A 24743-nucleotide genomic window follows, 5' to 3' on the forward strand; every position below is an offset into this window, starting at 1 on the left:
AGGCTCCAGCACAGCCACGACATTCATAAGGAAAAAGCGGATTAGAAGATGAACGGATGCCACTCACAAGCCACTCAGCAAAGCAGTGTTGGTTGAACTTGCCTCAAAAAGTCCTGTTTTTCTTGAAAAGTGCACCTTAAAAGTGAATTTTTAATCATGGTCTGCTATCATCCTCTCCTGTAAATCAAGCTGTGATGCATATAGAGATGAACAAATCAGAAGCGATCGTTGCTCAACCGGTGAGAAGCTGGAGAACTTCACAAGTCATCGGCATCAGAGAAGGCATAAAGAGGTGAATGTGCAATCTGATTGGCTAAAAGAAGAACCATCAATTTCAATGGTGTGAGTGTCTGTCATTGCCTGCACTCGAGGTTCTGAAGGGGTTGAACGAAATATTTGCATGGCAGCACATCAAAGCAGAAATCTGATTGGACAAAAAAAAAATACAAACGACTCTGTGACCAAGACACACTATGAAATGAAAAAAAAAAGACTGCTGGGAATACATTATTCCCATTTTATTTAAGTTGTAAATGTAGTCACTTTGGGTGACAGTTGGAATTCACCCTCGGCTTGTCACCAGTTAATTGTAGGTTTTGAACTGACAACGTTGGACAGGATTTAACCGAGGAACTTGAAACTCAAACAGATGAAAATTTGTACCCAAAGACAAACAAGAATCTAGAAGACAAGACAAGATCAAACAAATCTAACATCAAATATTAAGAGAACCAGATTATTGCTGTTGTTGTTGTGTTTCCTTAAAATAATAACTTTGACAAAGTTACTTGGATAAAAGTGCATTTATTTACATTCATTTGGTACATGGAAAATTCAAAACCAGAACAACTGAATGTAGAACACACAATGACACTGCAGAGTATACTGTATTTGAAGGTCTTGTTGAGTCATCTTGTTTCTGGGAGCATTCAAAATATGCATATCGGGGTCATAAATCAAACAAAATGGCCAAAGAACACTGACAAGACACCTGAAGGACAAATCACACCCTCAACAATAATAATTCAAAACTATCAAAACAATGATAACGTTTCTTGAAAGACAAATTGGGAGAGGATGAGGGAAACCTCACGCCCTCTCAGACTCCCGCCATCACAAAAGTAACCTTCGCTGTCGCCGATGGGAAGCCGACGGTTTCCCGCTGTAAAGTGTTTGGAAAACAGCCTTGGAAGTTGAGCTCAGAGTGAGGGATCAAACGGCGGTTTCCCACGGAAACGCAGTCCGCTATTTTGTTGACCCAGCTGTGCACCCTGGCGCCCTCCCAAGTGCAAAAAAAAAACCTTCTCGCCAGATTGCAGCGTCATCCGATTCCCCCGCCAGTGCTCAGACGAAACTGACACTGGAAACTGGAGTCAGGTGTTGGGGAACCACCAGTAGGCTTCCAATGTACCTCACTAAAGATTGTGTAAACCTCCGGATAGAGGATGCTGGAATTTTACAACGGCAATTACACAGAACACCATCGCTGGAACATTCTTTTTAATTACCGTTTGTAGATGCGCTATACATGTACAGTAGAAGTTTGGCTAGTAATGGAAAAGTCGTACCATGTAACTGGTAACTGTAATCTGTTACAGTTACAGAAAAGGTCACATCTTTTTGGTTTTGATTTTTTTTTTTTTAATTTTATTTTTTATGTGGATTGTTTCCTTGGGTTTGCAGTATGTGGGAAGAGAGACGACGCAGTCGAGTCCTCGTCTGCTCTCAAAGTACTTGGCCGGAGAACCTTTCCCACAGTTAAGTGGATAACTGGTCATAATATAGCTTAATGGACCGCCATTGCTCATCCGACATAAGGGTTTTGTTGGCCACCAAATACAGGACACGTCATTGGATATGTGATCGTCTAAAAGTGGACGGTTTCAAAAGTGACTTGAAGGTAAAAGATGGTAACTGTTTTGTATCATATTTACTGGAGGACTTGTCTTATCTAGCGATCGCAGCAGTCGATCACCGGGCTGCCCATTGAACATCCACAAGATAGAAAAGATGGGGACAAATGTATTTCAATAGTATGTTTTTGTTGTTGTCTTTTTTTCATATTTGATAATGACGTCAAGGAAAAGTAATTAAAAGTAATCAAGTGACATTAATATTATTGAACTGGGATTATGTTACTAATTACATTTTTTTTTTTTAAGCGGGAACTAGTAACTGTATCAGAATACACTTTTAACGTAATGATAAATAATACTGCAGTAGTACATGAGCGCATTAAATGAGAGCTAGCATGATGTTGCATCATATTCCAGTGATCTATTATCGATTTGTTGTTAGAGAGGGTTGGGGAGGATTACTTGAACCCGACACGTGTACTACTTCCTCACTTCCATTTGTGCGTTCGAAGAAAATCTCTCACAACAAATCGATAACAGATCAATGGAATATGGCACAACATCACGCTAGCTTTCATTTAAGGCTCTGCTGTACTACTACAGTATGATTTATCTTTTGATTTTTTTTCTTTTATCTTCGATAGCTTGACATAATATATTCTTTGATGTTCTATTGTCATGTATGTACAGTATATAAAGTACAGTAAATTATATAATGTCAATTGGATTGCCCTCATTTTGTATTCAACGTTTTGTCAATAAAATAAAGGGAAATTTAAAAAAAAAGGAGAGAGAGACAAAGAGAGTAAGATACTTGTCAGACACATTCCTTGACTGCTGTATCATCCTGAGGAAGCCTGCAATTAAATGTTTCTGCCTTGTACTCATTCTGTTCCCCTTTTTGTCAGCCCTCCACTATGCCGAACAGACAATTCAATTCATGAGCACCATAGCGTTGGCCTATTACACGTCGTACAGTAATTGCAGGTGTTAAATCACACAGCAACAGAGGTGTTGTTGCGTCTGTTATTGAGACCAACTTTGATATAAGACCGCAAACCTTCTGGTTGTTTTGGCACCTATCGAGTCGACCGCTTTCGAGTCGACACACTCTTACTTGCAATTACAGCACAGCATGCTTGAGAGCAGTGCGTCAACGTTTGGTGGGTTGGCTCTGGAATGATAAGCAACAAGCTTTTCAATAAACCACCCCGCAAGCACCTTCCTGACAGGATTACGTAATTTCATTGATAGATCAGACGGCTGTTGGAGTTGTAGTTCATGTTTGCCATGAACGCTGTGGTTTAAAAATAACATTTTCAGGGATTAATTGCCAGCTATTTGACGGTATTTTATTTTTAGTTTTCATTCACACTTAAAGGGCGCTCACTATACATTCATTCATTCATTTTGCGATCCGCTTTTTTCCTCACAAGGGTCGCGAGGGGTGCTGGAGCCTATCCCAGCAATCTTCGTGCAGTAGGCGGGGGACACCCTGAACCGGTTGCCAGCCAATCGCAGGGCACACAGAGACAAACAACCATCCGCGCTCACACTCACACCTATGGACAATTTGGAGTGTTCAATCAGCCTGCCATGCATGTTTTTGGAATGTGGGAGGAAACCGGAGTACCCGGAGAAAACCCAAACTCCACACAGGAAGGCCAGAGCCGGGATCAAACCCACATCCTCTGCACTGTGAGGTCGACGCGCTAACCACTGGACCACCACCGGGGCACCGCGCTCACTATTAACTTCCAATTAATTTCAATTTTACATGTTCCTTTTCTAGAGACCATTACAGGGCACTCAATAAATATTGAAATCATCTTTTTTTGTGCAATGTTTATACTGAATATATATTTGATTGTAGTATTTTTAATTATTATTAAATGTATCTATTAGGGTTGTGCATCACTTCACAAAACACGATGCAACTTTATTTCTATTGTGCATTTCACAACAGCTGCATCTGTAACAAAGCACCTTACATTTAACATAACAATAATAAAAAAACAAAAGAAAGTGAAAACAGTAAATTAAAACACAATGAAGGATATTAATTCAAATACAGTAGACACCAGACAACAATAGAACAGTGTCAGTCTCAAATTGGGTCGAAAGCCAAAGAGAAAAGATGTCTTCAAACAAGTTTTAAATATGGACAGAGAGAGGGCTTGCCTAAAATTTAACGTAAGGTCAGCACAGAGGAAAGGACCAGCATCAGAAAAGGCTCAATTCCCTCTGAGGTGCCGTTTCGTCCTCGGCACCTCCAGTAGCGTCTGGTCCGCAGACCTGAGGCACCGGGCAGGTACGTAAGGGTGGAGGAGCTCAGAGAGCGAGGCCATTACAAAATTTGAGAACAAATAGAGCTATCTTAAAATTAACTCGAAAATGTACAGGGAGCCAGTGAAGAGAAGCCAGAATTGGGGTTATGCGCCCCTCTTACGAGAGCCAGTCAGGAGGCGAGCGCCAGCATTTTGGACCAACTGGAGACACCTGAGAGCAGTGCGTCAACGTTTGGTGGGTTGGCTCTGGAATGATAAGAAACAACAAGCTTTTCAATAAACCACCGCGCAAGCACCTTCCTGACAGGATTACATAATTTCATTGATAGATCAGACGGCTGTTGGAGTTGTAGTTCATGTTTGTCATGAACGCTGTGGTTTAAAAATGACAACATTTTCAGGGATTAATTGCCAGCTATTTGACGGTATTTTATTTTTAGTTTTCATTCACACTTAAAGGGCGCTCACTATACATTCATTCATTCATTTTACGATCCGCTTTTTTCCTCACAAGGGTCGCGAGGGGTGCTGGAGCCTATCCCAGCTGGCTGATTCCAAGACAGTGTAAGGCGCATTGCAGTATTCGATCAGAGATGTAACAGAGGCATGGAATACTGTTTGATTTTGGGTGCGAGACGAAGCCCTATTAATATCCAACCTGTCCAGCTTGCACATGTATCTCATTATGTCATTTTCACGAAAATGATTTGTGGATTCACTTGGATGGATGGTTGACTGATAAATTTTAATTTTATCACTGCACTCTACTGTAAGTCCTTCGCCTGCCAATATTGCTGCATTATTATTCTGGCAGCACGGTGGTTTAAATAAATGCATGGGCAGGATCGGCCACATGATGTCCAGAAGACGTTGGTCCATCAATGGCAGCACGCAAAATAGAAGTAGACTATGAGGTAGTACGGTACACAAAAACAAAGCGACAGAAAATAAAGGGATTATCTAGTCAATTAAGTAAAATATTGCTTTCTGTATGTCCTGAGTGGGTTGAGCAAGTTTTGGGAGTCGTGTTCATTACATTTCTGACTGTGGATGGTTCAGTCATCCAACCATCCATTCTCTACCGCTTATCAGGGGTTGGGTTGCGAGGTCAACAGCTTTAGCTGGCAAGCCCAGACTTCCCTCTCCCTAGCTCTTCCCGTAAGGTGTGCACGCGCTTGTGGACATCCGCTCGGTGAAATGTTGTGTCACCCTGGCCACCACGCTGAAAAAAATTCTGGCTATCCCCCTACATGTGTTTTGTATTTTGCATTCATTTTTTTTTTATTTCATTAAATGAGGAAAAGGGGCCAAAAGGGGTTACCACGTAAACGCTTTATTGCCACACAGAGCTTTTTTTCCGAAATAAAGTACTGATGTCAAGCTTACAAATGTGCATTCACTATTCAGCAATGTCACATAGAGAATACTTTGCTGCACTTATCTATATAAATGATTATATGACTTCATTTGGTAGAATTTTACAGTAAGCAGGAACCGACACAGAGTGTGAGGGGCTGGTGTGTGTGAGTGTGTGTGTGTGTGTGGGGGGGGGGTGGGGGGCGGTGCTTTGAAAGCAACACTGGAATACAACAGCAGCGGTCATTTTACAAAATTTTGCAGGTGCACATCCAGCGTCCAGCAAGCACAAAAACAAGCTGGAATGTGATGGGAATGTCTTTGTACACACATAGTCTCTTTTCACAATATTTTCGACCTTTTAACTCAGTCTCACTGCAAGGTTAATTTGTAATACTTCACACCCTCTTCATCGTGAGCACAGTGTAACTTTTTTTTTTCCGTAGTGCACCTTTTGACATATTTCTTGATTAAACAAACGTTAGACAGATAGACAGACAGACAGGCCATTTTGGTCAGCAGCCTATAGTGTTGAAGCAGGAACAGATGGCATGGCACTTTCAAAACAAAATCTTGAGCCATGCAGGTGAAGACCAAACGAGAGATGCAAAGCCAGGCTTTTATCAATTACAACACATGTTTACAGAAGCATGTCTTCGCTGTCGGGGAGGAGTCTCTTGTGTACAAATTTGGGACAATTTTATATTTTTTTCCACACTGCCATACTATTCATCAATCCCTTCATCAGCCTAGTTTTTTTTAATCTAAAATTCACCAATATTTGATGAATTCAAAAAATATATACATATTTCCTGAAAAGTAACGGTTTAGGAGATGAATCCACCCGACAGCGATGCATTGGTTAAAAGATTTTGGACTTTCTAAAGTTTCGCGCTATTAGAATTGCACGGTGGGCCGTTATCAAATGCTGGGGGGGGTTATAAGGCCCACGGGCCACGACGTAGCTCATTAAAACCGCATCCAAGTGGTTCAGCTGTGCCTGTGCACACAGATGGAATCCATCGGGGAAGTTGTGGTCATCCATCTGTGGCCTGACATCCATTCATCGTGAGTGTGCGGTTAAAAGATGCACGTTATCTGCGTCAATAAACCTTCCGCAATTGGGACACACGGATGACCAACACTGATGATGACTGGCGTTAACGAGAGGCAAGTTTGGCAACATTACAGCCATCAACATTGGCTTATTTCCGCTTATCGCCTTGAAAAAAATACTTTTGTAATACCGATGTACCTGGTCAACATAATTCACATTCGGGATGGGCATGATCAATAACACTTTTTAACTGATCCTTAGAATTCAGTAATGTGCGTGGAATTGTGTTTGGAAGCAAATGAAGCTCGACATCTCAACTCATTTGATGTATCACGAAGTCGAAAGGGCCACCTCGAGTCTCACCCCGTTCAACTTTCGGAATTGCCTCTCGCAGTTTAAAGTCTCAATTGCCATCTAAGTCTCAATGAGTTTGTCATTGAAAGAAATATTGGCGAATGTCTCAAGTCTCAACTTGATTGCCTTCAAAAGAAGTCTTTGCTCGCCATCAACATAAACCTGCAAAGGTTTACAGACTGAAACCTGAATGAGCCATCGAAAGAACTCTTGATTGCCGTCTAAAAATAAGCCTCAGTTTGCTATCTAAACCTGAGCGAGTTTGTGATCCAAAAGAAATCTTGACTGGCATCCGAGGCTTATTAACATGTTTGCTGTGTAAAGAAGCCTCAATTGCTGCTTAAAGAAGTTCCAGCGACAGTGCTGTCGAAAGTCTGGGCAAGTTTACTGTCTTAAATCTCAATTTGTTTCGCGTTTCATGAAATCTTGTTTTACATTGTTTGCGGTCAACAGAAATCGCAACAAATTTGCTGTCTAACAAAGTCTCAATGTGTCCACCATCCAAATAAGGTTTGATGCCCATCTCTCAGTGTGTAAAGAAAGTTGAAGTAAACTACAGTCAAAAGCCTTCCTTGCCATCTCAAGACGTCCGAACGAGTCGAAACCATGAAGAAGCTCACCGCTGGGATAGACTCGAGCACGCCCGCGACCCTCGTGAGGATGGGAAATTTACTCGCTTCCGAGTCAACTGGTTTGCCGTATAACGAGAAAAAAAAAAATCCCTGCAGTCTATAGTATATTTTTTTTCCATCTAAAAGAACCTTGACTAACATCTAAAGACTCAATTGCCGTTAATGGTCTCAAAGAGTTTGGATCGGGGACTAAAAAAAGTCTCGATTAGTTTGCCATCTGAAATAGTTTAAGCAAGTCCGATCTTAAAACTTGAATCGTTTGCGGTCTAAAGAAATCTCTTTTGCCATCTCGTCTCAACTTCAAAGGAGATTCTCCAATGTAAATAACAATCAATGAACGGAGAGATGCCCATCCCTAATCCACCGCCATTATTTTCCATTCCAATTCAAGGTAATAGTTGCGAGAAAACCACCATTCTAAGATTAAGTAGGAACACTATATTGGCGGGAAAAAACAATTACGATTTCTCATTCTGTTGCCAAAAATTTGATCACATTGACAAATGAGAGCACGTTTTCTCTTGCAGCTGTCCGGTCAAAACAACACAGGAATTGGGGTGGGGAGAGGGTAAACTTAACAGGGCAATTTTCCACTTTAAGGAGGTAGCATTGGAGTCCTAAGTGAGCCATGACGAAACTGTGTGTTAAGGGGTTTCCGCACTAATGGAATCAACGTGTAATGTTTACTAACCCACTTTTCCAGCACTGTTGTGTTGAAAGCAGTTGCTTCTGTATGAAAGGCAGAGTGGTAGATCGACTCGGAGGCGATTTTTGTGGTATTTCTGTGTGAAAGAGGCTACGCATAAACCTTTAAAATTAAGGGAAGGGTTTTTGCATTTTTTTGAAATGTTGCTTGAATGAGAGTGGAGAAAGTAACAATTGAATACTTCAGGGAGAGAAATACTTTTTTCGAGGTGGCTTCTACTCTGATAATGTAAGGGTGTGGTGTTCCTCTAGTTTGTGTGTGTTCCTCTCGCATGTGGAAACACCAATGTCGCCAAGGTGAGCTGTGAATGTGATGACCTCATGGGCCTGGCAGCCATGGGGATCCCCAAACAAAAACACGCACACACACACACACTCACTCACGCTTTCTCTCAGTTGCAAATCGCCACGCCAGGAACAAATGGGATGGGTTCGCTCTCCTTCCTTTTTAGGAAAGTGTGAGGTGTGAGGCGGTCTGTTAAATCAACATGTGCAAGGATACTGGAACAATCAAACAGTGGCGAAATAATACATGATACAAGGCCTTCAATCAGCTGACGGCGCCCTCTGGAGGAACATGGCTGTGGTAGCGCCTTGCTCAGTGGGGGGTTACACCAAGGGGCTTAGGCGTGCTCCAGCAGCCACTTGAAAAGGGGGACGCGGTGAGATTCTCTGCCCGACTGAGGTGTCTCCTCCCTGGGCTGAGGCTGAGCGTGCGTCTGGCTCTCTTCACAGTAGCGTAACAAGAAGTGCAGCAGGTCTCCCACCCTCCACTTCCTCTCGCGCAGTCTTTGGACCACGGCTGGCAGCTGAAACCGCACCAACAATTTTACTTCACTAAGATTGAAACATTTTGCCTGTGTATGTAATCATAGCGCTCGATTATCAGATTGAACAGAATGAAATCAGTGAGACTCCAGTCTACTTGGTTGCAGTCATTTCACTTTCGCTTTTGATATATTATTGTCAAAGACGGCCAATTTCGAGGCAGATCACCTTTCACATGAAAATCAAGCAAAAATTAACGTTTCACAATATTATGTAAACAATAAGACTGTTTAACTTGTATTAGAGAATAAACAACATCCCCAAATGAAATTGTCAATCGATGACTTGATAAAAAGATCAATGTCTCTAAAACTAGAGCCAAAAAAAGGATGCCGACAAATCAAGGGGTGGTACCACCGTATTAGACACAAGTAAAGACAAAGGATGATCTCGGGGGGACATATACACGCGTATGTGTTATATGCAGCATTTTACGGTATACATGGTTTTTCTTCATCATACATTTTTGGACTGGTGGGACTAGTATAAAAAATATGGTGAGATAATATTCAATGAAACGCATGCATCGCTATTTTCTTCTCAACCAAAGCTAGATGGAAGACTAAAAACATACAAACTGCGATCCAGGCTTTAATTGGGCAGAAACATTGACTTTGCATGTCATTTTAAGTCACTGTCCCATGAAAAGCAGACATCTCCAAATTTTGCGAGGGTTTGTTTATCTGGAAAAACAAAAAACAAGACACTATTTTCGTGTTTTGGATTTTTTTTTTTTAAGTTGTGTGTAGCTAAGTGTGGAAAAACCTAATCTAAAAATCTAACACAGTACACATTACAAAAGGAATGGACTGGAATGGTCGCATAATTTTAATCAACTAATGGACATGTCCAAGATGGTTCAGCCTTGCTTGAGTAAATGAAGACCGCCAATGGTTTATTGCTGTCACAGATGACAGCATAGGACGACTCTTGTCAAAATTAAATGCAACTTACTTCAACATAGTTCCTTGGCACCAAGACGGTGCCATCCCCGAGAAAAAAGGTGACTTTTTGAGTGCATAATGCTGGATAGGTTCCCACAAAAAGGAAAAATAAATCAACCTGTGAATCAGATGATGAATCCACAAAGGCTGAACTGCGACTGAGGGTTCATCATTTAAAATTCCTGCATGATAGTGACAAGAATGAGGCTTCTCTAGCCTGAGGAAGTGCATTACCATGGGTGCATTATTTTTGCCATGCTGTTTCTTGACAGTTTGATGCTCCAGTGTCTTAAGTATCTTAAAAGAACATCAGGGCAACAATAGCTGCTTTACTTGGAGAGGTAGAAGGAAGTGAAAGCTGAGTGTTTTGACAACCGAAATGCATCTTTATTACCTGCTGGAGCTCATTGTCGGGACTCAGTTGGATCAGGGGAGCGCCGGCGATGGAGGCTGCCGCCCACTGCAGCAAGCTCCTCAACTGGGGATCGAGGGTCAGGTGTTGAGTGCTCCGTCTGATGTCACGGAGGTCCGAGTTCAGAATAATCAACAGATTCCTGGAGGCCTGTACATGTGTTGCGTCCACACACAGAGTTCCTGCAACACGGCAAAACATCATACGTTTCAAACTAAAGAACGAGTGCTATTAGGGAGATCAGAGAAATGCAACAACAAGGTCCAAAAGAAGGCAGAGTGGAAAAGGTGATGCATGCAACGGTGTGGCACGATCACGTTACAGGCTATTAAAATGCTCTTCATCGCTAAAGGTCCCGTCTCATGGCGTACGATCATCTTCAATACTGAACAGGGGACCTGTTTATACGATGCGGCATGCTTGACTTTGTTTTGGGTTTTTTTTCATTAATCAGTAGACCGTTTATATGCATCGCTTCGTAGTGCTGTTTTTGTACTCAACAGAGTGTATATAGGCTCAGCATTTAAATGTCTATTTGAGAGACAGACACGATTGGAGGATATATTTTGCTCCACTCACAAACCGTTAAGAATTTATTACTTCTAAAATCAAACCACATTTTCGTACACTCAAATGTAGGAAATCATTGAGAGCTTTGAGGTTTTCAGCAAAACTCAAATGACTTCACAGCATGGAACAATGTTCTTGGAGACATTTTAAATGCGTCGCGACGTTAGTGGGAGGACGTTTTCCTCGTTCAAATGTAGGTTCTACATGGGTCTCGATTCAAACAGTGAATTGGGCCTGTCAGAAGAATAGACAGACTCCATCAATTTGTGGGGGCACACGGAGGTTGTAATAATGCGGGGAGTGTGAGGGGGGCGAGCGTAGACGATGAATGAACGTCAGTGTGGCTGACTCGTACTACGGGGGTGGTAAAATCCCCTGTGACAGGATGACGCACTCAGACACCATGGCGGGCTGACGTGCGCAGCCGAGCTCGGAGTCAATGGGGATGTCAATGACTGGCGAGAGGAGACTAGACTCAAAGTAGAAGGACGTTGCCCAATCATTTATCTGTGCCGCTTTAATGTTGTAATGACTAATAGTGACACGTATGAGCTGAATGAAAAAGGGAGTTGAAGAAAGCTTACCACTGGATTCCTCTTTGACCTCTGTTTCTTTGTCGTCTGCATGGTCACTGTCGGATAAGTCACAGGGGAGAAATGAGATTACAAATCGGTTGGAATCAAGAGTTGTCTTTCTGACTGGAATAACGTTCCTGTTTTAATTCGGTGATGGTCATGATTAAGACAAAGTCGTTGATTTCTCAATTTCCGAAAACCCTCGAACCACAGATTATGTCAGAGAAAGATATTTTCAACCTGGTTGTGAGTCAACCGGTGAACTTGTCCGGTGGATTTTAAATGTCACTGAGTGTCGTAATTTGGGCACTGTACTGCGTAAAACAGAATTTCTGGCGGGGCAGAAAGCGGGTCGGACACAAAAGTCATCTTGCATATTTTAGGCACAGTTACGATGACAGCGCAGCTTTTTCTGTGACTGTGCTTCCACAGTTACCACTTTATTGTCCAAAATGACATTTTCTCATCACTGCGCTTGGGTCATAACTACAATTTCCAAACTCAGACGTTTTACGTCACCGTGCTTGCGCCGATAGGACTACATTTCCCAAACTGAGCTTTTATTTTCTAACAAACACCTGTGCAAAGTTATGACTACATTTACCAAACTTAGAGCCTTCTTACTACGTGACTAAGCCTGTGCAAAATGTAGAGAGACAGGCTTTACCGCATGCATATTTGTATCTATAGCTTTTGGCACAGATCAAAGCAAACACAAAAGAGACACTTGATTGTTTGCTGTTTCTAGCTTGTTTTTTTTTTTTTGCCTTAAAATTATTCAGAGTTGACAGTCCACAACAGTTTAGCACATGGACTAAAGACACTCAAACAGCAATGATCCAAAAACACAGCGTGATGAAGTCACAGCTTACAGTTGGTCCCAACAGCAATCGGAATGTTAAGCTTTGACTCTCAAGCAATTGGACCGCAAGCATTTTAAAATCCCACAGTAGCATCTTCAACCCAATGTTCAGGTGGCTGAAAGTCAAAGCTAATGTACTGCGGCGTGTTGCAAATTCCCAAAAGTCACCGCTGAGCTCAAATTCAAGCACAAAAGTACCAAAAAGAACAGCCGTGAAGAGGGTTCCATTGTTGGGATATGACTTCAGTTGCTACAACTACCCGACTGGTTTCAGTTACAAGAAGCAAATCAAATAACATCTGGATTGAGTTTGAAGGGAAAGACATCAGTCTACAGCATAACGTCGGGATTTGCAGGGAAAAAAAGAAGAAAAAGACGTGTGATGGCCACGATGTGCGATTTGTAAAAAGAGATTCGAGTAGCAAGACTTCCTTGGGTGAGAATGCCGCTGCAATCAAACTGTCAGTGAGTCTGTCAATCGTTTAAGAGATCGGGTTGCGCCAAGGCAAAGACATTGGATTACAAATGAGATATGACCACGAAGCCACTATCAAACATGATGCAAGAAATCAAACTGTATCAGAGGCGTAATAGGTTTTCGGACGGAAAAAGTTTAACACTCGACACTCACTAATAATGCCGTTTTCTTGACAATTATCTTACACATTACAGCATCTGCTGCTGTATCGTTTGCGCACACGGAAACAGGACAATGTCCACCTTCGGGGAGTTCCATTTGAAAGATGCAAACTCATATTTCCCGGTTCTGCTGTCACGTCATCATTTTGCAGAACTCTGTGTTAAAAGTGCTAAACAAGTGACTTTAACTGAACGCTAACAGACAAGTGGGATCAAACTATGGTGATCACAAAGCTACGACAAAAACAGCCTGATCTTGTGGCGAGTTGACTCTCAGCCTAATACCTCAAGCCAAAGGGTGTGAGGGGCTGATGAGTATTAAAAATAGTACACGCTAAACCAAAAAGGGGAAACACCCAAGAGCTATTTTGGTGTTGTCTACAAACATCATCAAAACACCGAGTGAGGGATTCCCTTTTTAAAAGAATAATGCTGAGCTGCAAACTTTGTCAAATCTATGGCAAAGGGCACCGAGGCTGTTCAAGTATCTGTGGGTGACTCGCTCTCTTTTTCCATTAGTTTGTCACTGGTCTGTATCTGGTCTGTGATGAACCAACAGAAAAATATTTTGCTAACATTCTCCCCAATACAGTTAACCACTTTCTTGTTGATGTAGCCTGCAGGCAAAAACACAGCACTGTGTTTTTATGATCCCAAAACAGCAATGACATGAATAGACAAGCGGCAGCAACTAAAAATACTGTAAATAGCTTACTGTACTCTCGACCATAAGAGCAGGAGGGCATTAAACAAGCCGCGCAGACATGATCAAACATGACCTCAAGAGAGCTAGTCATACCAGACATCCCAGGAATCTTGCGGAACTGCAACAGTTTGGAATGGTTCAAAATTCATCTGGATTACGTTTGGTCAAGTTTACTGCAGACGAAGCAGGGTAAACTACTAATTAAATCTTATTTCCTCTTAATTTTTCCTCTGTCTCCCGTGAATGTTTACAAAAAAATATGAACACATCTTATTATGCTAAATTTTTCAGAAATTCCAATGGAGTCACATTCTTCTTCCTCCCACTGTAAATATCGCAGTAGTACCATATCGGCAAGTCACTTTACAATACTCACTCCGTCTTTGCAGGCATTTCTCAATCGCGTTGGTTACTGACCTTCCCGAAGGCGAGGATGACATGTGTTCCTCCAAGGGCTCCCCTTCTAAGCCAAGACTGCTCCAGCTGCTGCTGTTCCCATTGCTGCTAGAGAAAGTAGGCTCAGTGATGTACCACTGTCATCAAGACAACTCCAGTCTCAAAACGGGTTGTCTTGTCATTATTATTTTAATCGGGATTATGTTAACTGCTTTCAAAATTCTGAATTGCCTCATCCAACACAGGCTTACATACAGATATTTGTGCATGTATGCGTGTTAGGAGTGAAAATACGTTTTTGACCGATACGATGCACATTGATATCAGGCCTAACGATTCCATACGAAGCGACATATTGCTTTTTTGGAACAATAAAATTGGATATAACAGCGAGTTTTGATACTGCAACAATGGACTTTCTGTCAACAAACCTATACAAGTTAAAAGGTAAAGGTAAAGCTTTGAAAGTGATTTAATTCAGATAGAGCAAGTGGAAACAGAGGAACGGGATGAAACATGGAATGAAAACAAATACCATTATTTGCCAATACGAGATTAAAATGTTCCCACATGGCGGAACACTTTTTCTTTCGGCCTCCCCATCACAATAGCTTGACGGGAAGAATTGTGCTACAAAAGATTTGTATTTCTTTTGGCAGGGACGCATCAAATTGACAGAGGCACTTTCTTATAAACATGGTTTGGCGGCTCACTGACAGGTAGAATACAGCAGCTATATCGGTCATGTGAGTTTTCCCTGAAACGATATGCGTACAGGCTTTAGTGCTATGAGCTCGACATATGCGCCAATACATCGGTGTTGCTCGACTCATCGCTACAAAAAAGGCACAATATCTCTCGCGATGTAAAAGAGATGACAGCGGACCTCCGCTATTTGCGGAGAATAGAAACCGGGCCCGACTGCGAACAGCAAAAATCCATGAATACCAACAATTAATGCCCATTATAATTAGATTTTAAAAAATTACTCACTCCCAAAAATTCTTAAATAAGTGGGGATATACTGCCAATAAGTAAACCTTAGGTTGGTTCCCCACACCATCCAAAAAAAAAAAAAAAAGATTATCTAGCTAGCTAGCTAGCTAGATAATCTACAAATTGGAGAAACTGCAGGTGCCGAACCACATATATCTCGGGGTCCACTGCAAACTGTAAACTGTAGTATGAACCACTATCAGTAAAGGAAGAGTATTTAAGTCCTTTTTTTTTCTCCATCTGATCCACCGGTGAAAGGAGACTCAATCTCTCTCCTTTCATATATAACCGCTTCAAGCAACAAGACGTATGTAGGAATAGTTATACAGTAATTGTATTATTTTCTGTTTTCTAGTATTTGTTCTGTTCTTTTATAGTGAATGTTTTCATGTTTGTGTTCCGTAAAACGCTTTGTTACAGCTACAGCTCTTGTGAAAGCACAATATAAATAACGCTGTATTGTACCGTATCTGGTTCAATTAAACTACATATTTTATCTAGGTGGTTAGAGTGAGGACATGGTGGGAACTTTTAGTTCATCACTACGCTCCAACACCCTTTGAGGATGAATTTCCCTTTAGTCGTTTCATCTGCTGCGGAAATGGTCGCAACAGGCTTTTAAAGGGCGTCTAATGAATGACACATGGTGGTGGACTTTGTTCCTGCAGAAACAGTGCCTGAAGAGACAAAAGCACTCCTTTAAGACACACCTTTAGAAAATATTATGATACATTAACTCAGCCTCCTCGGCAGTCAACACACTGTGCTCCTTTGGTATCTTGGGAAAGGATCTCATTGTCAGGTTTGCTTCCATAGAGATATACCCCAAATTTGACAAAAGAAAATTGGCAACTGGTGTGAGAACAGGTCAAAGGACAGACACTGTAGATTGACCTGATCCCGAAATCTCTTTGGAATTTACGTTCGTTGCAGTTTTCCCCAATCTAAAACCACATTTCCTCTGAGCTACTTAAGTGCATTACAACGACAGCTATGATTGTTTTTAGATCTTATGGACCACATATGTTCCAATATAATTGAATCATTTAGTTGAAAGAAGAGGAAATGACATGGCAAAGGCCTAGCAAAATTCTCAACTATATCTTAAAAAAAAAAAAAAAAAAAGAGTATCCCTTTTATTACGTAGTTTATATATAAACAGGTTAGATTTCATATCAAATTGAAATTTATAACGCACCAAAGCGCTCTGAAATATAGGCAGGAAAATGTCTTTAATACGTCGTCATCAAAGGCTAGGCTTAGTTTTTTTCTATGGTGACCCTGAAAGAAAATAAAAAATAAGACAAAAAATAGGTAATCACAACCACAAATAAAAAAATACTAAAATAAAACAGCAAATCAAAAATCGCAACCCCCCCCCCAAAAAAACTAAAGAAAATGAATTGGAAACAAAAAAAAAACAACACAATACCACAGACAAAACAACTGCAAATCAAAAATCACAGGAACAAACAAACACAAAGAGGTCATCACAAACAAATACAAAAACATGAAACACCAAAAAAACAAAAATCACAAAAAAAAAAAAAAAAGAATCACAAAAAAAAAAAACACAAAAACAACAACAAAAAAACACGTTACAAAAGTTAGAGCGAGGTCCGTTGGTACCTGACCCGGTTACTGACGATTACACTGACAGAAGAAAACCCACCTCCGTCAGTACTTAGTCCCTCATTTTTTTTTTTTTTAAAGTTTACTGTCATTCGTCAATTGTCAGCAAAACAGGAGTCCGTCAGTGACAGGCTGACGGACTTTCAGTCAGTACTGAGGGAATGCCCACCTCTGATTATTTGTTTTTGTGATTTTTGATTTGGTGGTGTTTTTCTTTTCTAATGTCTTTTCGTTTGTGAATCATTTTCTTTCTTTTTTTTTTTTTTTGGTGATTTTTGATTTGCTCTTGTGTTTGTGTTATTTGTGATTACCTTTTCTGTTTGTTTTGTAATTTGTTTTAGTTATATGAACTTCAGGGCCACCATATTTTCCACTTGAAGGTCTCCCAGTGACAATGAAGAAAATTGGTATTACTAAAGAACAACAAATTAGTGCAACATTGGGAAATGATCCATGATACAATAAATGAAGTAGACCAAGCAGACACCAATGCAAAGTCCAATTATGTGAAAGCATAATGGACAATGACTTGCATGCCAAGAAAGGACACGCTTAACAAGCTGAAAATCAAAATGTAATGATGAATGAAAATGAGAATCAAAATGAAAGGACACTTTGATTCTCTCCTCTTTCATCTATAACTGCTTCAAACAACAAAGTGTATGCAGAAAGAGTGGTTAGAATTGCATGACATGTCTTATGTCTTATGTGTTGTGTTGTACTATTTGTCATTTTATCATTTTATGTTAACTGTTCTGTTGATCACAGCGCGGGTACCCGCAGCGGCTCCTCTCTCCCCTGTGGTTGAGAGGAAATAAATGTCATCTGTGCTGTATGATGCACATAGAGCACATTTGACAATAAAGTTGACTTGACTGAAATGCGTGTTTGTCTTCAAAGGGTGAGTAGTTTCATTGAGTGTTTAACTCTGTGTTACAGTTGCGTGAGAGTTACAATGTGATTAAAATGTTGAAAATACTACTTGTACAATTAAGGAAGATGGTATGATGGTGGCATTTTGAGCCTGCAACACATGTATTTACTTTCCTATGGTGGGAGAATTTAGTTTTGAAGGTCGACCAGCATTACAGAACTGATCATGTTCAACTGGATGTTCACCAATACGGTTTTAAATTTAAATAAAAGGGATGGGACAGTACTTGGTTAAACCGAGTACCACTTGGTACACTTTGCGTGGTGCAATACTCATTTATTGATTGTGGTCTTGGCATTGATGCTGTGTGTGCGCTTTGAGCCACTTCAGGTGGAAATGTAACCGACTTCAGAGGGCAGTTTACGGTCACGGGAATACGTTAAAATTACAGGAAAATGTGAAGAAGCAACGGCTTCCTTCAAACCTCCGGTGTGGATTAAATTTGGATTCACCATTTAATACAACAATAAGGGAGTGAAAACTTGACAGACATTTGACTGTCCGCCCCCAGACAAATGAAAGTCCTACTCTGGAGAATCTGACATGTAATACATCATTCAGGATTTATACCTGTCACTGAGATGAAGGAAGCTGCTGTTGTCATCCTCAAAGCTAAGGTTGGACCAGCTGCCCACACTGTCATCCCCGACACTCAAATGCTGGGACACAGTGGACTCTGTGGTTTCCCTGCCTTGAGAGCTACAAGCAAATTATCACAAAATTAGAAGGATTCAAAACATAAATTAGATATTAAGTTTACAAAGTATGTGCTTAGTATGATGCGCGTTTTTAAAATCTGGAGTTCAGGGTAGTTGAGAGTCGTAAGAAACATCCATCCATCCCATCCATTTTCTTATCCTCATGAGGGTGGAGGATGTGCTGGAGCCTATCCCAGCTGTCTTCGGGCAGTGGCTGGGGTACACCCTGAACTGGTTGCCAGTTAATCGCAGAGCACGCATAGACGAAGAACCATTCGCACTCACCCTCACACTGAAGGACAATTAAATTTAGAGTGTTCCATTAACCTGCTGTGCATGTTTTTGGAATGTGGGAGGAAACCGTGTGCTTGGACCATGGGAACTTTTTTTAAAAAATGAGCTCTGGAAAACGTATCATGGGAGCAAAAGTGCTTGACGATAGCAACGTAACAAAAAATTAGTAAATGAGCAATTCCAACGCTTCAAAAATCCTCAATACCAAATCAATTCATGAAAAAAAAATAACAGACACTAAAATGCAAGACCTATTCTACTGTTCTTTTCACAAATGTTCAAAAATGCTAAATGTTATTCCAATTCATTAACCAAGAATACAGTGAGCATGCTTATTTTACCGTATTTATCATTGTACACTAATTTCTAAGAAACCACACATTATTTTGTTAACTATTGGACATTTACCAGTAGGCTGTTTTATAACTGAATTTAAAGAGCCATAATGGATTATTTTTTTACAGCATATTTGTTATTTATTGTGGCTGAGATGAGTGTTCATGAGATAAATAATTAATAGAAGCAGATGTTTTGGTATTAAAAAAAACCCCAAAAAAAAAACCACAAAACACTGAAAGTGACCCCACGTTGGCTCTTGTACCTGTTGTTCTTTATATTGTTGGTGGCCCACATTGTGATATGTTATCCCATTCATAGCACTGTTAATCCAGATTCGCTAATCGTGAAAACGGTGTATCTGGTTTAGGGTGATCCGATTCAATGTTTCTTTGACAACCCAGGATAAAAATAAAATGGATTACATGATCTTTGAAAGAGAAAAAAAAAAAAGGATTTCAAACTACGGTTCATTATTTTAAACAACTGGCCCCATGAAAATTTGTTCCAAATAATATTCCATTCGATTATATTGTGTGAATTTTTATATGGAAATATTGGGAAATAATTACATTATACTGTTTTAGTCTAATATGAAGCTGTGTTTTGACCAGATTTTCTATAAGCAGTAAAACAGGAATTCCCCAACTCCTACAGAATAAATATTTCTCTGAAATCCACCAGACGATTTTTAAAATGCTTGGTGCGCTGCACTCAGGTTTAAGTGGTCATTCCAACCACCCTTTGAATTTTGACATATTGTAATTTGGGGGAAATTTTGTCACAATGCTATTGCTAGGAAGTTGGTCCCCTCATGAACCTTAGATTTTGAGAAAGACCTACATACTAAGAGGCAAAACATGCAAAAGGTTTCTGATGATGTCAGTGTTGTTGGTACCTGACATTGGCCGCTTGGCAGACGTTAAGTGCAGAGTTCATGATCTCAGCAGTCAGACTCTCTGCGTAGCTGGCTCCATCATGGCCAATGCCACTGTCAGCGTTCAGGCTTGTGTTGCTCAACTCGCGTTTGGCGTTCTCCATTGCCATAGACACCATCTGTTCTGCAAATGCCGACCGGTGTTCCAGGTCGATATGGATTTTAGGAATCTCCGGCCCATGGAGTTGCTCTGGCCTAGTTTGATACTCTGGACCGCACTTCCTCCTCTGCAATATAGACTGGTGGTGATGCCGACTAAGTTTGGAGCAGTAGGGGCACTCAAGAGCTTGACCGTAACGGCACGTCTTCTGTCCCTGAGAGGGACCTGGTACCGTCTCTTCAGAGAGCCTTTGGGTGTGTGAGTGTCTGTCCTGACTGAGAGTCTTTTGATGGTCTTGGGATGAATGCTCTACTGAAGCCAGACTCATCTTTAGAGTGTCATCAACTATTTTTCTTGCGTAATGCTCAATGACCTGCATCATCCTACTGTTGTGGCCACCATCAAGCAAACTTCCCGTGCTGTGGTAACGTCTAGCCTTACTGTCCTTGGAAAGCAGAGGGCAGGAGAATGAGTTCCTAATGAGGGTCTCTGTGATGTTTTCAAGTTTAGATTTCTTATAAAGACAAGAGTCTGTTAGAGACTTCGGGAGGCGTACAGACGACAAACGAAGTGTTCGTGTGACATCACAAGTGATATTGTATGCTAAAGATTCTGCAAAATTAACCAGATCGACACAGTTCCTATGGCCCTGTTTTTCAACGCAACAGCACTGTGCATCCTCACACGAGGGACAAATCACTGATTCCACAATGTCCTCGGTTGGAGAAACCTCATTACCTGATTCCTTCCATTCATCTGGTAATGACTTTGAGGGACGAAGGCGGGCACTGGAGGATCTCTGTTTAATCTTGCGACTAGCATGAGCCAAACCTTGTTTTATTGACCGGTAGGCCAGACGACTAGCATAATGATCGAGGACTAACTCCCGACTGCCTCCCTCCTTTTTAAGCACCCTAATGAGGTAACCGGCATATTCATCTGTCACACTCTCACAGCTGGGATATGTTGAGGACAGTCCTGAGCTGGAACTACTTGACATTGAGACAGGTGAGCGGAAAACAGAGGATTGGAGACTGTTCGAGCATTGTTCGTCCACCCTCCGGTCCCTGCTGTGATCTGTGCCAGTAAGAGAGTGATGGTGGTGGTGATGCAAACATTCCGAGTTTGGGCAGTCTATAGTTCTTTTTCGGGGAGAACCAAGATATGAGCACTGCTGGACAGAGCTCACCATCCTCTTTACGTCATTGATTACTTCCCCGGCCACCTCCCCTGCATAGACCCACAAGGTGTTTAAAGTTTGCTCTGAGAAATGAGCCACGCTGTCACGCCTTTTCTCATCTGGAGCGGCAAATTCACCGACTTCATCTCCGACTTCCAGAGTGTCTATCTCTGTTGCCATTGAGACTATATGACAAGCCAACTGTTCAGCATAATGGAGAGCTTCCTTACTGGACAGCCTGCGACATGACAACTGTCTCACGTCCTGATGGAGACCTGACTCGACCAATTTGTTGTTGTCACTTACATCGGGGTCCTCTGGCAATTCTTCCTCCTCTTCATCCTCATTACCATCTACCTCTTCGGAAAGAGATCTCATCAGTTTTAACATAAACTCTGTCTTGTCTGCCTCTGGACTGTTTTTCGTTGGACCCGGGCCAGTCTCAGTGTGATAGTGGGGAGTTGGAGGCGGCGTGGCTGGGGAAAATTCTTTGGCCAACTTGCTTTTTAACTTCTTAGAAAACAGTTTTATTTGTTTCTCCTTGGATACTTCGCTTGGTTGCTGGGGGGTAGACGGAGGAGGGCCAGGTGTTCGACCAGATTTTTGACCCGAGTTTGGAGTTGCATCATCCCCTGGGTGAGACATCTTTTGACCACCCAAATCTGCATTTGGCACCTGCAGAGAGTCCCTTTGGCTCAGGACTGTCTTTGCAAGGAAACCAGCACAGTCATCAAAACTTCTTTTCATTTTAGAAGAGCTGACAAGCTCACAAGCTTCAGTCACTATCATGTCCACCATGTTACCAGAGAAGTTTTGGAATGGTGACTTTCCACAGGAGGGTGTTTGAGTTTCTTGGCTGTAGGTTTGCATACATGTAGTGCTATCTGAGGAAAATACTTTTACTCTTTTAGGGCTGGACTGTGGGGCATCCGTTAGGCTGGAACCATGCTGGTCTTCAGGATCTTTTAGACAAGAGATAGCTTGGCCAGCTTGGGGCACAGGAATACAGCTCGCCATGCCTGACACCGTGAAAAGAGCTTCCTTCACTGTGCAGGGGGCACACTCTCCTGAGGTCCCTGGACCATCCATTGAGGATGCATTGGAAAGCTGCCTGGCAGCAAATGTGGTGCAGGTGTGAGCATTCATATTCTCTGCAGTAACGTAACAGATGTTGTCCGGAGAAACACTGATGGCTGCTTGGCTGGTAAAGGCAATTTCATTCTGTGAGAGTTCAATGAAAGCCTCCTGAATAACAGACTCGGACAAGTCTGAAGCATAGGAAGTAACCACCTCCTCTTCATCTTCGTGGCCCTGACCAAAAGACCAATCACTGGGGGTTAAAGGTGTCGACGGGTGAGAGAACTGACACACCTCCATAATACCTTCGAATACCAGCTCTTCAGCTAAATCTGTTGCAAACTGTGTCACTGTGCGATGAAAAATATGCTTCTTCACAGTCAAGAACTCTTTGAGCGCACCAGATACTGCTTCCCCAACCAGGAAGTTAGCTAACCCATTCACTGCTCGCTCCTTCAACACATAGGCCTGCCGCATGCCAATCTCATGAAAGGCCATCTGAAATACTGAGGAGGTGAGTCTAGCAGCTAGCTGACACAAAGTGGTTGTACAAGTGGACACACCTTTTTGGAGGTCTCGGAAAGCACTGCCGAGGCTCATTTCTACAAGGTCTGATGCAAACCTCTGAATGCCATCTTTCAAAGACTGGGATGTCTTCTGTAGGTTAGCCACTGTTACAGTCTCCTGGATTTCTGACAGCTTCATCGTGTAGCCTGAGGGATTGGTGAATTCCTTGTGGCAAACACAACTAAGATTCTTGTTGTCATTAAGGTCTATCGCAGATTGGTAGCCACAGACAGATCCAAGAATTTCTTTGGAGAGATTGCTGGCAAAGTCAGAGTAGGTCTTATACAAACAGCAGAGATCTTGAGGTTTCCGTAATTCAGTGCTACCGCTCCCATCCTCACTTCTCTTCCAGAAATATTCGAGCGTCCCACTTGAATCCGCCAGGGGGCTAAAGGCAGAAGAGCTGACAGGACTGAAGAGTGGACCACCGTTGTCCTCAGAGGGACTCTGTACAGGCCGTGGGGAGTCAGGCATCTCAGAGTGAGCTCCATACGGGGAGCCTGGTTTAAGAGGAGTGGGTTTTTTCACATTGGCTGGGAGAATTGGCTGATCAAAGCAGTGAGGATACATCCCCTTTGTTGAGCAGCCTTTAGAGACATATTTGGATGACGACCCACCAATGCTAGATTCAGTGGTTTTAGTCTGTGTGGTTGGAGCACTAACATTATCCAATGGAAGAGTGAGAGTGCCACTCTCTGAACTGAAATCTTCCAGGTCATCAAATTGATCAAAGCTGTCAAAGAATTCACTAACTTCAGAGTCAGAGTCTTCCACCCTCTCTCTGGGACCTCCTGGCACCTGAGGGATGTCCAGTTTGGCCCGCATGCTCTTCTGGTAGCCCACCTCATCCAGGAAAATGATTGGGCTTGGGCTTGAGCAGTCAGATTCTTCGGATTCGCTGATTTGAACTGTTGGTGAAGACAGACGAGCTCCTGGACTGCAGTAAGTCCACTGGGTTTCCATGCCTGAACACCTCTGCACTGTGACAGAATTCTCCGGGACCGGCTCGTGTTTGGCTGCATATTTCTTTGAAGATGAACTTATTATAATGTGGGAACCTGATAGTTCCTTTCCTCTCCTGTGGGTAGGCACTGTTTGTGACGCCACATCATGTCTTTTGAAAGGCCGATAAGCTTCAGGTGTCCATAGCAGTCATAAGAGAAAGAAGACACACACGCACACGCACACACACACACAAAAAAAAAGGTTAGATGAAATTATCCAATGTTAAAAGCCTCTCCACTATTTTACCAGTGTTTCAATGTAAGTAAATGAGATGAGTAATTGTTTTATTTCCTCAAATAGTGGAAAGTGCCATATTGACCACAACACACTGCCAATAGAGCAGATGTAATATCTGTAAAGGTGAAGTTAATGTCGTGTCTATTGTATGCCGGGCGGGACATACGAGAGTACAGTAAACCCACCCACCATTCGTGGGGGACAGGGATCGAGCCCTACCACAAAGAGTGAAAATCCACAATAATTGACACGTCCCCATTCACCGGAAAGGTTTATACAGATTCTACTGATTATATTATATGGCAGCAAACCATGGCACTACGGAACTGCTCAACTCACTTCACCATAGTTCCTTGTCAACTACATGCCACAAGATGGCAGCAAAGCATGATAAACCATGAACCTGATAAGTGGATAGGCTCCAAAGAAAATCCATGACCACCATAATTTCTGTATTATTTTGGGGGGAACTTGTATACATCTATATCAATCTATATTTACATCTCTCTCTCTCTCTCTCTCTCTCTCTCTCTCTCTCCATCCCATCACCCTTCTCTCTCTCTCTCTCTC

General features: G+C 41.9%; 1 protein-coding gene across 3 annotated transcripts in view; it reads right to left on the reverse strand.

Moving 5' to 3' along the window:
* Positions 1-5461: 5461 nt before the first annotated feature.
* The window catches only part of akap11 (A kinase (PRKA) anchor protein 11), a 26107-nt gene continuing 6825 nt past the window's right edge, over positions 5462-24743 (reverse strand). Inside the window, exons 7-12 of one of the 3 annotated variants that reach the window (XM_019867709.1) lie at positions 19969-24064; positions 18313-18441; positions 14202-14288; positions 11587-11633; positions 10415-10614; positions 5462-9057 (exon numbers count right to left, since the gene is read on the reverse strand). In XM_019867709.1, coding sequence (XP_019723268.1) covers positions 8872-9057; positions 10415-10614; positions 11587-11633; positions 14202-14288; positions 18313-18441; positions 19969-24064 — 4745 coding nt within the window. In that variant the 3' untranslated portion in view covers positions 5462-8871. The remainder of the gene's footprint in view (positions 9058-10414; positions 10615-11586; positions 11634-14201; positions 14289-18312; positions 18442-19968; positions 24065-24743) is intronic. The other 2 variants (XM_019867710.1, XM_019867711.1) reach the window with 2 other exon arrangements.

This window comes from Hippocampus comes, unplaced genomic scaffold (assembly GCF_001891065.2).
Source record: "Hippocampus comes isolate QL1 unplaced genomic scaffold, H_comes_QL1_v1.1 scaffold27, whole genome shotgun sequence".
Classification (NCBI taxonomy): Eukaryota; Metazoa; Chordata; class Actinopteri; order Syngnathiformes; family Syngnathidae; genus Hippocampus; species Hippocampus comes.